At 39.9% G+C, this 14,637-nt stretch overlaps 1 protein-coding gene across 8 annotated transcripts in view; it reads left to right on the top strand.

Moving 5' to 3' along the window:
* Positions 1–14,637, top strand: part of VPS8 (VPS8, CORVET complex subunit) — a 295,955-nt gene that overhangs the window by 256,758 nt on the left and 24,560 nt on the right. For 6 of the 8 annotated variants that reach the window (XM_027539052.1, XM_027539061.1, XM_027539042.1 and 3 more), the window contains one exon: positions 1,895–1,948. The exons of the other annotated variants lie outside the window; for them this stretch is intronic. In XM_027539052.1, coding sequence (XP_027394853.1) covers positions 1,895–1,948 — 54 coding nt within the window. The remainder of the gene's footprint in view (positions 1–1,894; positions 1,949–14,637) is intronic. 8 annotated transcript variants of the gene reach the window in all.

Below are 14,637 nucleotides of genomic sequence, written 5' to 3'. Positions count from 1 at the left end.
GGTTCCTATGCAGTATTGTTCTTTACACATTGGACTTTCACCACCAGCCACATCCACAACTGGGCGTTGTTTCCACTTTGGCTCAGCTTCTTCGTTCCTTCTGGAGCTATTTCTCTGCTCTTCTGCAGTAGCATATTGGGCACCTCTTGACCTGGGGAGTTCATCTTTCAGTGTCATATCTTTTTGCCTTTTCATACCAGTAGCCTTAGCAAACACCTTTATCGTGTCAATAATTACCATTTCTTTTTTGTGTTGAGAACAATAATGATCTAGTCTCTTAGCAACTTTGAAATGTATAGTAGAGTATTGTTGACTCTGATCACTGTGTTGTGCCTTAGATCTTCAGAACTTATTTCTCTACTAGTTACAAGGTTATCCTCTTTAACAACATCCCCCCCACTACCCCTAACCTCCCAGCCCCTAGTAACTACCATTCTACTTTCTGTTTTTACAAGTCCAGCTTTTCTAAATTCCACTTGTAAGTGATATCATACAACATTTGTCCTTCTTTGTCTGACTTCTCTCTTTGTATAATGCCCTCTAGGTCCATCCTTATTGTTGCAGATGGTAAGATTTCCTTCTCTTATGACCGAGTAATATTTCATTGTGTGTGTGTATGAGGATGTGAGATAGATAGATAGATAGATAGATAGATAGATCTTCTTTATCCATTCATCTTCTGATAGATGCTTGAGTTGTTTCCATATCTTGGCTATTATAAATAATGGTATGCTGAACATGGGTGAGCAGGTATCTCTTCAAGATGTTGATTTCAGTTCCTTCTGGTATATACCTAGCCGTGAGATTGCTGGATGATATGATAGTTCAGTTTTTAAAATGTTTTGAGAAACTGCCATACTGTTTTCCATAATAACTGTACCAATCTACATTCCTACCAACAATGTGTAAGGGCTCCCTTTCTCCACATCCTCCCCAACATTGGTTGTACCTTGTCTTTTTTTAATGAAAGCCATCCTAACTGGTGTGAGGTGATACATCACTGTAGTTTTGCTTTGCATTTCCCTCATAAGTGATGTTGAGCACTTTTTCATGTATCTATTGTTCTTTGGTATGTGTTCTTTTGAAAAATGTTCAGATCCTTTGCCCATTTTTGAAATTGGGTATATCTTCTGTAATCTTCATATTTGTTCTCTCATTTCTTGAGAGAAATATGGAAATCTCTGGTTGTAAGATCCATTTCTCCTTGCATTTCTATCACTTTTTAACTTACATATTTTAAGCTGTTAGATGTGTAGATGTTTAGGATTGTTATGTCCTCCTGATGAATTGATTTCTTTATCATGAAATAATATATTCCTGACTACTTTGGATCATGTCAGTTGTCCACAAAGATAATTAAAATTAATATTGTCCCCAAAGATCTCTTAGGTTCCTTACCATTTGGCTAAAACCAATTTGGACTATCTGTAATACTTTTCATAGCTTAATCACATTTTTATCTTGGCTAACCACTGAGTTTTTCATCTCAGAGAAACTTCAAAGGGACTTTAAAAAATATACATATATTCATTGGTTCCCTTAAAATGTCTGTTTTATCTCAGTTATACCACTTCTGGGGCTTCCCAGGTGGCACTAGTGGTAAAGAATCCACCTGCCAATGCAGGAGATGCAAGAGAGTCGGGTTTGATCCCTGTGTCAGGAAGATCCCCTGATGAAGGAAATGGTACCTCACTCCAGAATTCTTGCCTGGAAAATTCCATGGGCAGAGGAGCTTGGCAGGCTACAGTTATGGGGCCTCAAAGAATTGGACATGACTGAGCATGCACACACACTACTATGCCACTTCTAGTTGAGTTATTTTGAGGGTGGGTCAAACAAAACTCAACTGTAAATAAGAACGTATCAAAAGGTTTGCCTTTTTCTTCTCCCCTAGGTAAAAATGTCCCCATCCTGTCATCTGTCCAAAGGGGATCCTGCTATTAAAAAGGTGAGTGAGTTTTAATGGAAGAAAGCCAACTTCCTCCTTCTGTGTATGTGTTCTCCTCTATTGAACAGTGTGTTCAAAATGAGTGATTTTTAATCATCTTAGTGCTGTCAAAAGTTCTTTCTGATTGGATGCCTTAAAAAGAGCTCACCAGAGCTCTTTGACTCTTCCAGAGAAGCCAGTTGGGGGGTTGAGTCTAGCATCAGTCTCCTGGCAACTAGGGACTTTGATTGTTCTAGAATTCCTGTGTGTGTACTATGTACCAAGTTGCTTCAGTTGTGTCTGACCCTTCACAGCCCTAGGGACTGTAGCCTGCCAGGCAACTCTGTCCATGGGATTCTCCAGGACAGAGAGAGCAGGTTGTCATGCCCTCCTCCAGGAGATCTTCCTGACCAAAGGATCGAACCCACGTCTCTTATGTCTTGTGCATTGGCAGGAAGGTTCTTTACTACTAGCGCCAAATGGGCATCCTGATGAAAATTCAAGGATGAAAGGTATATAGTTTTTCTTAACAATGTACCATCCCTCCAGGTGGCTATTCCTAGAACAGACTAGTCTGAGGTATTAACATTTCAGCAGGTATCAGCTAAGTAAGTCCTCATAAATACTCATGAGATAGAACTTCTATCTGTGCTATTTCACCCCTTGACTTTAAACTCTGTGGCACATATAGAGTGTGTCTTTCAACCAAGTAATTCTCAGATGATGCCAAGAGAACCACTAAAATCCTTTTCTTTATCCAGATGTAGCAGTACAGTGGAAACATAGCCAAAAGATTGGCATTTTTGCTATGCTCTCTTTTTCTGTTTTTATTTCTCTGATAGTTGAAGTGTCCTGGTTGAAGGTTTGCTTTCCTTGTCCCCCCCTTTTTTAAACAATTTCACCGCATCCATGTTGGCAAAGGCTTGTATAATAGAACAAAAATAACAACTTGCTGGCCCTGTTGACTTAACAGCAGGTTCTAGCTTCAAAGCATTGTGCCAAAAACAGGTCCCTTTTCTCTGCCTTCAGAATCCTCCAAGACTGCTTCAAAGGAAGAAAAAAAAAGAATAGAAGCAAAATATGTAATCTGAAAAACCCTAGAACATGTTGCACATGAAGGCCTCTTTCACTCTTGTCAAGGCAGCAAAGGCAGGCAAGGTGGTGGTGGTGACTGCTGCCGCTCAGAGCCATCGCACTGTACCATGAGGAGCTGGAAAGGGCATCCGCCACTTAGTCCCACTCAGTAAACAAAGGAGGAAACTGGACTCTAGAGGGAAATTTTTTTGCCTCTCTCAAATGTTAACATGGAACACACTTCTAACACAATAGTTAAAAACCCATGCTTTGGGTTCAGCCAGACTTGGATTCAAAGATCGATTCTTCCACTTCTTTATCTGAATAACCTCAAGTCAGCCTCCCTGTTTCCTTCTCTGTAAAAGGATAATGCTACCTCTCAGAATTTAAAGATTAAATGAGAAACGATTTAAGTGCCTACCACTGAGCCTGACACATATCAAATACTCAGTAAATTATAACTGGCATTAAAACACAAGTTTCCCCCAACTCCTAGTCTAATGTCCTTTCACTTTGTTATGCTACTGATATTATTGTCCATTCAGCAAATATTTCTTTGTAGTAGATAATGAGCAAAGAAGCAGACTACAGAGATGAGAAATAACATCCATGTTCTCAAGGACCTCAGCCATTAGTGGAAGAGGTAGACAGGTGCCCTGACAGTTACCTTGCAGCTTGACACATGCCATGCAGGGTGATGGGGTGCTGCCTTGTTTTGAAATTACTAACCTCATTTAGTACAGCTCTTATATCCTTTAGGTACAGAGTCCAATTAAGAAACTTGAGAAATGGTTAGCTGCTCCCCTACAATCTTGTTACTAGATTATAATGAAAGCAAATCCAACCGTACTTAAAGACATTTATTAAATTAATATCTCGAAAACATTTTATCCAGACTATTAATACATATTTTGAATACCTTTTATTTTAGCAACGAGAGACCATTTCTACTATTTAACATTCTGATTATCAAGCCATTAATTTTACCAAAGGAAAATTTTTCTGGTGTTTTCTGAGCTAATGAGCAAAGTCATAGGTGTTAGTCCATATATGAACAGCTAAAAGGCTTTTAGGAGCCTCCTTTGGAAGTTCATGTGTTGCCGTCTCTGAAATGTGGATTCTTGGTTAGGGCCACTGACCCCCCTGACTTGAAGCCCTAACTTAACAGCACGTACTTAATATCTCACTGGGTACAGTGTTTAGAAAAACTTTAAAATGTACATCATAACAGGTGCTTCTCCCAGACTAAGAGAAGAGATCAGGGAAGGCTTCCCAGTGGAGGTAGAGCTTAATCCAGCCTGGAAACAAGGGAAAAGGTGGTATTGGCAGATACAGGTGAACACAACACATTTCAGGAAATGGGGGCTGTTCTGCTTATCTTAAATCTGGGAGCTTGCAGCAGCCCAGTGAAATAAACAAGAGTCCAGGTGACAGAGCGCAGCCTGTGAAGTTTGCTTTTCATCTCAAGGATAAGTGCTCCCCTCAAACATGAGGTTTGAGGCGGAAGGACCAACTAGAGGAAACAAAATCCTAAGCCTGTGCTATGCTAATGGAGTGAGGGGGTGAGGTAGATTCAAGTCTTAGCCTTTTTTGTCCCCCTACAATGGCACCCCACTCCAGTACTGTTGCCCAGAAAATCCCATGGATGGAGGAGCCTGGTGGGCTGCAGTCCATGGGGTCGCACAGAGTCGGCCACGACTGAAGCGACTTGCCAGTGGCAGTGGCAGTACACCCTTTTGACACCCTAAGTCTTAAGTTAGGCGTCCTTCCTTTTTTGAGCTCTCAGAGTACCCTGAACTTGTGTCTACCAACATGCTTACCTGGCTGTGTTGACATTGCCTCTTTGCTTATATGTATCCCCAACTAGACCCTCCACCTCAGAGGGCAGGGCCCACAGCAGTTGTGTTTCTTGTTCCTCTAAGTGTAGAACAGAGTACGCAGTTGCTCAGGAGTTGTTTCATGGATGAGAGAGATGTAAGATTCCACAGACTTCATAGTTGTTTTGGGGGCTCAAGGGGGAAGAGGAAGTTTCTGCTGAATAACTCTAGAAGGAACCAGTGAAACATCATTGCTGTCCTGGGCTTGTGTTCCCAGCATGGTCAGCTCCTTACTGTTTGAGCTCAGTCAGCAACACTCTGACACGATCAGTGTGAGGCTCAGCGTTACTGAGCCTTGTTACTTCCCTAGTTCGGCACGTGTATCTGTGTTTGTTTGTGCATATCTGTGTATCCTGGTTGTCATCTTGGATCTGCAGTCACTCTTCCCAAAGCTGCACTGACAGATGGGAGCACCAGCAGTATCTGTTGAACAGTGTGACTGCCAGAGTGACATGTGTAAGAAACACAAAAGAGCAGCAGTGTTCTTGATTTGAGCCAAAGCTTTTTTCTGTTGACCAGTAACCACAGGAAGTGTTTGGTGACTCTGCTGTCAGTGTTGGCCCTGCCAAGAGCCACATTCAAGTGCTGAGGAGCCGGGAGCCGTGTTGGCTCAGGGTGGGTATCTCGTGGAGGAGTCATTCTATTCTGCTGCCGTGTCAGGACCTGGCAGATTCCATGAGCATTTCGTATTTTAGAAATTCCTTTGGAAAGCTCCGGATTAGAAATACTTATCATGTGTAATAATTTATCTATAGTGCTTAAAATTTGTATACCATATTTTTTGTATATAAAATTTCTTCTTAATGCGCTCTAACTGATAAGTTCAATAAAAAAAAGTAGGAAGACGCATATACTTTCCTAGGACTTCTGTATCTTGAATGTATCTTGATCTTGGATGACTAGAAATTTGAAAATTAGATACATTTTCCTTAGATAGAAATTGTCATAGAGTTCATTGCAATAAACTCCATAGCATAGATCAAGATTGGAGGTACTGTTGGTGTTTGAGGTGGATTAAAGAAGTGTAGAGAGTTAGTGGAAGGCAGCATTAAAAACTTCTTAGCTATAATGCATCATTTCTTCACTACACTAGAAACACCAACCAGAACTTGTGTGGCAAAGTTGACATTGCTGTTCACTCACTCAGTCGTGTCCAACTCTTTGCAACCCCATGGACTGCAGCACACCAGACTTCCCTGTCCTTCACTATCTCCCAGAATTTGCTCAGACTCATGTCTGTTGAGTCGATGATGCCATCCAGCCACCTCATTCTTTGTTACCCCCTCCTCCTCCCATCTTCTGTCTTTCCCAGCATCAGGATCTTTTCCAATGAGTTGGCTCTTCGCATCCAGTGGACAAAGTATTGGAGCTTCAGCATCAATCATTCCAATGAATATTTAGAATGAACAATGGCATTGTTACATGCATAATAATCAGAGAAAGCAGTTTTGTCTTATTCTTGATTACAAAAGCATGGTTACACTCTCTGAGCCATCCCTGTTTTAGACGAGCTTTCTCTGCTGTTGTGGAAGCATCAGGGGCTGGGTACTCTGGCTGGTGGAGCCCACTAGTTAGGGGTACACTCAGTGTTCTCTTCTTCCAGTTAGGGAGGAAACTGGGAGTGGCAGAGTGGGATGCCTTTCTAATAGTTCTGGGTACATTCAGCAGATATTCAATAAGCCTATAATGTGCCAGGCTCTTAACTACACAAGTTAGTGGTGACTGAACTGGTGGATTTAATAGCCAAGCCTCCCAGAAATTGGTGCACAGTTTCACACGTAATATCAGAATTTAGAGCTGACTTTTTTTCTGAAATGTTCTGGTGAGGCAGAATTTTTATAGATGATTCCAAGTCTTGCCAGTCATGTCAGGAATGTAGATGACTGTATTTGCTCATGATTTTTATTAAATTATGGAGTGGGAAGTTTTTTTTTATGGAAAAAGCCTCATAGAACCACTGTTTCCATAGCAACAGGAAAAGCTGGCTGCTTTAACTGACCAGCCCAAGAATGATAGTTTCACAAAAGTCAAAGCAACACAAAAGGAGAAAGTGCTGAGAGACAGATGCAACAGTTCCTAGCTGTTGTGTGGTGATGGCTTAAATAAGAATTCATTTGCCTTCTTTATTTAATTGAAGTGCAGTTGATCTACAATATTATATAGGTTGTTGTCGTTGTTGTTGAGCCACCAAGTCGTGTCCGACTCTTCACAACCCCATGGACTGTAGCACGCCAAGTTTCCCTGTCCCTCACCATCTCCCCCAGGTTCATGTCCATTGAATCGGTGATGCCAGCCAACTATCTCATCCTCTGTCACCCTCTTCTCCTTCTGCCTTCAGTCTTTCCCAGCATCAGGGTCTTTTCCAGTGAGTCAATAAGCTACAGGTATACAATATAGTGATTCACAATTTTTAAAGGTTATAGTCCATTTATAGTTATTATAAAATATTGGCTATATTCCCTGTGTTGTACAATGTATCCTTGTAGCTTATTTTGTATACAATGGTTTGTCCCTCCCACTCCCCTCCCCTTGTATTTCCTGTCCCCACTGGTAACCACTAGTTTGTTCTGTCTGAGAGTCTGTTTCTTTTCTCTGAGACATTCACTAGTTTGTTGTATTTTTTAAATTCTGCATATAAGTGATACCACATACTATTTGTCTTTCTCTATCTGATTTATTTCACTTAGCATAATACCTTCCACATCCATGTATGTTGCTGCAAGTAGTAAAATTTCATTCTTTTTTATGGCTGAGTAGAATTCCATTGTACATATATACATCTTCTTTATTCTTTCATCTGTTGATGGATACTTAGGTTGCTTCCAGTTTTTTTTTTTTGTAATTGTAAATAATCCTTCTATGAATATTAGGGTGCGTGTATCTTTTCAAATTAGTGTTTTGAGGGTTTTTTTGGATATATACCCAGGAGTGGAATTTCTGGATTATGTAGTAGTTTTATTTTTAGTTTAATAAGAAACCTCCATACTGTTTTCCACAGTGGCTGCACAATTGACATTCCCATCAACAGTATACGAGGGTTCCCTTCTCTCTACATTGTTGCCAACATTTATTTTTTTGTGTTTTTAATCCTGAGTTACATGAACTATTTATTTTGGATATTAACCTCTTATCAGTCATATCATTTGCAATTCCTTTTCTCATTCAGTAGGTTGGCTTTTTTGTTGATGGTTTCCTTCACTATGCAAAAGCTTTTAAGTTTAATTAGGTCCTGTTTGTTTATTTTTCCTTCTGTCTCCATTACTCTAGGAAATGGATCTAATGGATCCAAAAAATACTGCCACAATTTATGTCAAAGAGTGTTCTTCCTGTGTCTTTCTCTAGGAGTTTTATGATTTTAGGTCTTACATTTAGGTCTTTAATTTGAGTTTATTTTTGTGTATGGTGTTACAGAATGTTCTAATTTCACGTGTAACTGTCCGTTTTTCCCCACACCACTTGAAGAGATTGTCCTTTCTCCATTGTATATTCTTGCATGCTTTGTTGTAGATTACTGACCATAAGTGCATGGATTTCTTTCTGAACTTTATTCTGTTCCATTGATCTGTGTATTGGTTTTTGTGCCAATACCATACTGTTCTGATTGCTGTAACTTTGTAGTATAAGCTAAAGTCATTGGCCTTTTTGTGCCTCACCCTTAACTCTCCTGCAAAGGTGTGACTCCTCACGAACAACAAAGTGATAGCCCTTGTTGTATGCTGCCTCTTTCCTTAAAGTATTTGTCTTAGAAAAACTTAGATGCACATTATATCCAGATGTGACTTCCATGCCTCTATTGATTTAACAAACAGAGCAACCAGGGGATGTGATTTGATCTTTGTTTTTGCATAGACAGAATAGAAGATCTCAGCAGGCCAAAGGACCTCTTTATGCTGATGTGAAGAAGCTGAGGTGCAGTCGCCTTCAGATATCTGGAGGGTGCTGATTTGGAAGTTAGAAGTGTTGTTTGTATTGGGTTGGCCAAAAATTTTGTTTAGGCTGAACTACTGGGTTGGCCAAAAATTTCTTTTGGGTTTCCTGAATGAAATTTTTGGCCAACCCAATTCAAAGGATGCTTCTGACTTCCAAATTTTTGGCCAACCCAGTAAGTAGTTCAGAGGACAGACTAGTACTTAAGGGTAAATACTGCGTAAATGATGATGTTGGTTTAGTATGAGAATTTTCTTACATTACCTATTACCAGAGGTATGCAGGCAGTGGCAGCATGTCTGTCTCTCAAAGCTTCTATAGATGTATTCTTGCTCTGGGTGAGAGGGTGGACTGGTTGATTTTTAGATCTTTTGGAAGGTTAAGATCTTATGAGTCTGTAGTTGCATTAAGCAAGTGGCATGCTCGTTAATATGCTGAATGATTTTAGTTAGACCCTAACACCTAGTCTGAATTAATAGAATATGTTGTCTATCAAAGAAAAACAAATTTGGACTTAGATAAAAAGAGACTTCATTCAAAAGAATTACTGCCATAAGGGGAGGGAGCTATTACAATAGAAGGGAGGAAGCTATTACCATAGGGGGAACATTTGACCAAAGGATCTGCAAGGGTCTCAAAGATCAGGCAGAAAGGAAATTTCTTTTGTAAAGGCAGGTAAACAAGTCTGGGAAGGACCAGATATGGGGGAGTAGGTGGCAGAATCAGACAGTGATCAAGAAATGTCTTTCCTTGATGTCAGCTGATTCTCAGATGATATCATTAAGGAGAGGTTGTATGCTGGCTTGAGCAGAGGGTGGGTCAGAAGCTTGAGAGGAGAGAAGCCTAGCTAACATTTGGTCATCAGTTGGCAAGCATTTTGTTCTAATCAATCAGTGAGGACAGGCACGTCAGCTAATCTTTTTTGAGGCAAAGAATGGAAACTTGGTAGGTGTGTGTCTGGCTTTGTCATATGTAAGCCTGAGGACTAGCTAGGTCTTCTCTGAGTCTTATGGGGAGGGGTGGTTCTTTGTGTTCTGGAAAACAGGTTAAGGGGAATTTCCTTATCTGACTGTTTGCCAGGAGTTCATGGCTCAGGTAAAGTTTGACATGGTCATGGATCTGACTGTTGCTACCATGTTCTTTCCTATTCTTATTTATTTACTTAATGTGTTGTTGATTTACAGTGTTGGTTAAATTTTTTTGTGCAGCAGAGTGACTCAATTATATACATATATACATTCCTTTTCATTCTGGTTTATCCCAGGATATTGAATGGAATGCCATGTGCTATATAATAGGACATTGTTTATCCATTCTGTATGTTATAGTTTGCGTCTACCAATCCCAGACTCCTAGTCCATCCCCCTTCTGCCCCTCTCCCCCTTGGCAGCCACAAGTCTGTTCTCTTTTTGAGTCTGTTTCTGTTTTGTAGATAGGTTCCTTTTTGCCATATTTTAGATTCCACATAAAAGTGATATCATGTATTTGTCTTTCTGACTTCACTTAGTATGATGATTACTAATTGCATCCATGTTGCAGATGGCATTATTTTGTTCTTTTTTTATGGCTGAATAGTATTCCATTGTATATATGCACCACATCTTATTTATCAATTCATCTGTCAGTGGACATTTAGGTTGTTTCCATGTCTTGGGTATTGTGAATGGTGTTGCTGTGATCATACGGGTGCATCTTTTTTTTTTAGTTTTATTTTTTGAACTGACTTCTTTTATATTGGGGTATAGCTGACCAACAACGTTGTGATAGTTTAGGTGAACAATGAAGAGCCTCAGCCATACATGTACATGTACCCATTCTCCTCCAAACCCCCCTCCCATTAAGGCCGCCACATAACATTGAGCAGAGGTCCATGTGCTGTTCAGTAGGTCCTTGTTGGTTATCCATTTTACATATAGCAGTGTGTACGTGACCATCCCAAACTACCTAACTATCCCTTTCCTGGCAACCATAAGTTCGTTTTGTAAGTCTTTGAGTCTCTTTCTGTTTTGTTAAGTTCATTTGTATCATTTCTAAAAGGTATTGTTTTTCTACATTCTCCTTCTGCTATTTCATTGTTAGTGTAAAGAAATGCAACCAATTTCTGGATGTTAATCTTGTGCCCTGCTGTGTTGCTGAATTCATTTATCAGTTCTAGTAGTTTTTGTGTGGAGTCTCTAAGATTTTTTATATACAGTATCATTTCATCTGCAGACAGTGACAGTTCTACTTCCTCCTCCAATTTGAATATGAACAATGATATGTCAACAAATTTGACGACCTAGAAGAAATAGACAACTTTCTAGAAACACACAGTCCATAAAAACTGAAAAAAAAAGAAATAGATGATTTGAACAGACCAATCACTAGAAGTGAAATAGAATCTGTAATTTAAAAACAAACAACCAAAAAAAACTCCCTGCAAACTAAAGTTCAGAACCAGGGCTTCACAGGCAAATTCTACCCAACATACAAAGAACTTTTACTGATCCTTCTCAGACTCTTCCAAAAGATTGAAGAGGAGGGAGCACTCCCAAAGCCACCATCACCCTAATACCAAAACCAAAGATACCACCAAAAAAGAAAATTACAGGCCAGTACCTTTCATAGTGAATATAGATGCAAAAATTCACAGCAAAATTTTAGTTAGCCACATCTGTGATCTAAAGATCATACACAGTGACCAAGTGGGATTCATCCCAAGTTCACAAGGATAGTTCAGCATATGCAAATTAATGTGATATACTACATTAACAAAAGAAAAGACAAGAACCACACAGTCATCTCAATAAATGCAAAAAAAAAAAAAAAACCCATTGGACAGAATTCAACATCTTTTCATGATAAGTCTTACCAAAATGGATACAGAGCGAATGCATCTCAACTAATTAAAAGCTATTTATGACAAACCCACAGCCAATGTAATCCTCAACAGTGAAAAGCTGAAAGCGTTCCCACTAAAATCTGAAATAAGATAAGGATGCCCACTCTCAGTCCACTTCTGTTCAATACAGTATTGGAAGTCCTAGCCACAGCAATGAGACAAGAAAAAGATACCCAAATTGGAAGGGAAGAGGTAAACTGCATGTATAAACTGCATGTCACTATATGCAGATGACATGATATTATATATAGAAAACCTTCATTCTTTTCCATGATTATGACCTGAAGTCCGTGACCTCGGCTTTCTGAAACCTGCCTATTAGTCCTCAGGTAGAAAGAGAGAATGTCAATGAGAAACAGGTACTAAGAAGGACAGCGGTGGGCATTTGTTTATGACACTAATCCTTCTCTACTATAATAGTATGTATCTTCTGGCTTGAAAAGTGAGACTAGCCAAGGGTCTCAGGGGATCTCAGAATTCTTACTCAATGTGCAGATCCCATTCCTCACCCATTTCTTTTGCATTAAGTTAATATTTTCTAATGTATCATTTTGATTAATGTGTTTTTTTTTAATTAATAAACTTTGTTAGAGCAGTTTCAGGTTTATGGAAAATATGCAGTTACCATATATCCCCTTACCCCAATTTTCCCTGTTATTAACCTCTAGCATTTCTGTGGTATATGTATTACACTTAATAAGCCACCATTATTATTAGCTAAAATCAAAAGTTTACACTACAGTCATATGTACAGTTTACATCACCTAATCATCATTCCCTCCCTCCCTGCAAAGTTCTGGCAGCTGCTGTGCTTTTTTGTTTGTGTTTGTTTTTAACTGTCTACATAGTTTTTTCTTTTCCAGAATGTCCTATTGTTGGACAGTGTGCAGCCTTTTCCTTCTCTAGATTCTGTTTCTATAAATTGAACCGGAAGCACATTAACTTTTTTAGCAGCCATTTGGTAAGGATGATTCAACTATGTTTGATAGCAAACTCCTGATTCTGTTCACACATGCTGCTGGTCCTGCCCTATGTAAATAAATCAGTTTCTAGAGTCAAAACAGGGCTTTTCTTGCATTGTTTCAGTTTATAACCTTTGGGAGTCGTGTATTTTCATACCATGCATGTTGGCCTGTTTTATGTTTATCCAAGCCATGGATAAAATATTTGTACTGAACAAAGCCAGGAATAGAGCGGTGTAGCTGATCATGAGACACCTAGTCATGTTTATTAGTCACCATACTTTGGCAGTTGAAGGTTAATGGATGTGATTTTTCAGCTTCTTAATGTGACACCTTAATATTCTGCTTCTTGGTTATTAATAGTTGATACGATTGTTTCCACTGAGTAGAATCCAGTCCTATGAAAGCATATACGTATGTGAGACCACCTCAGAGCCAGTGGTGTTTCTTTATTCTGTCTTTGGTCCCCTCTCAGTATATGGAAGTATATAATAAGTAGTGCTTATCAAACAAGTAATGCCATCATGTCTACCATCTCCTTGGAACTGTGGACCCTACTGCAGCTCAGAGTATTGAGCAGCTTACAGAAGGGCCTTTCCCCTCCAACAGTATTCCTGATGAAGCTTTTCAGCCTTGCTAAAATACATGGCAGAGATCTTCTTTTCTCTTCAGCATGTCTGACAGAGCAGCCAACGGCTTATTGTTGTGCATTAAAAACAACTCAGTAGGCCATTCTTAATTGCACTCTGGAGTCTATGACCTTTACAAATAGGTGATATTTCAACAAACAGCAGAGCTTTGCAGTTTGAATTGCTTTAATGTACGTGATGTTCCTGAGTGGCTGATATACTGTTACCTAGAGTACAGCCTTCTGTCTGGACCACTGTCCCAAATCAGTTACTGTGTCACCCCTGAAAGCTCCCAGTCCTTTCATGGAATATCATAACATGGAATCGAGTATGTACAGCCAACAGTGAGAAATCTTTGGTTAAAGGAGGAGAAGATGAAGAGTGGGTATTTACTTAATATGGTGTGTTCTGTCTGACAGGTCACTGCTTTGGGACTTTTGTGGTTTTTGTTGTTTTCTATAATGGCGCCCCACTCCAGTACTCTTGCCTGGAAAATCCCATGGACGGAGGAGCCTGGTAGGCTGCAGTCCATGGGGTCGTGAAGAGTCGGACACGACTGAGCGACTTCACTTTCACTTTTCTCTTTCATGCATTGGAGAAGGAAATGGCAACCCACTCCAGTGTTCTTGCCTGGAGAATCCCAGGGACGGGGGAGCCTGGTGGGCTGCCATCTATGGGGTCGCACAGAGTGGGATATGACTGAAGCAACTTAGCAGCAGCAGCATACATATCCCACAGGCATTCTAGTTGTGATTCTGTTTTGACATGAATATGTTTTAGCCCCCAGGTTTTGTGGTGAAATAGCTGTTAATGGTAGCTATTATTCCAGACACAGCATTTTCTTAAAGAAGAGACCCCACCCTAAATGGTTGAGTCACATAACTTTTTCCTTTATTGATTGATTCAGTTAAGGCTACCTTTTTATGGAACTACACAGGGCAATTCATATCTGTCTCCAGCAACTTCACTGCACTGTGTGAAAGAAAATGAAATTCTACAGAGATTTCTTTGCAGTCGTTAGGAAGAAGAAATTCTCTAATTCCCTGTGTTTTGCTTTTAGCTGTGAGAAGTCTTCTTCAACAGTGCCAATCGTCTTTCCCTACTCTTCCCATTTGCTTCAGTAGTGCTCTGATTCCCCAGTCAGTGTACCTGTCTACTTCCAAGAATCTCTTCACTGACCCACTGCCTCTGTCTCCTAGAGCTCCAGTGCCCCCTGCTCCACCTCTTCTATGCTGAGAAAACTTCAGTTGCTCCTTGGTGCTAACAAAGTTAAGTCTGAATAAGTTTAGATTGACAGTTTAGGCCATTGATGCACACCAGTCCACACTTTGTCCTCATCTTCTCTTCTTTTCCTTCTTCT

Source organism: Bos indicus x Bos taurus, chromosome 1 (genome assembly GCF_003369695.1).
Source record: "Bos indicus x Bos taurus breed Angus x Brahman F1 hybrid chromosome 1, Bos_hybrid_MaternalHap_v2.0, whole genome shotgun sequence".
NCBI classification, from domain to species: Eukaryota; Metazoa; Chordata; class Mammalia; order Artiodactyla; family Bovidae; genus Bos; species Bos indicus x Bos taurus.
Note: the sequence above shows the minus strand (reverse complement) of the source record. Positions and strands in the feature narration are given on the sequence as shown.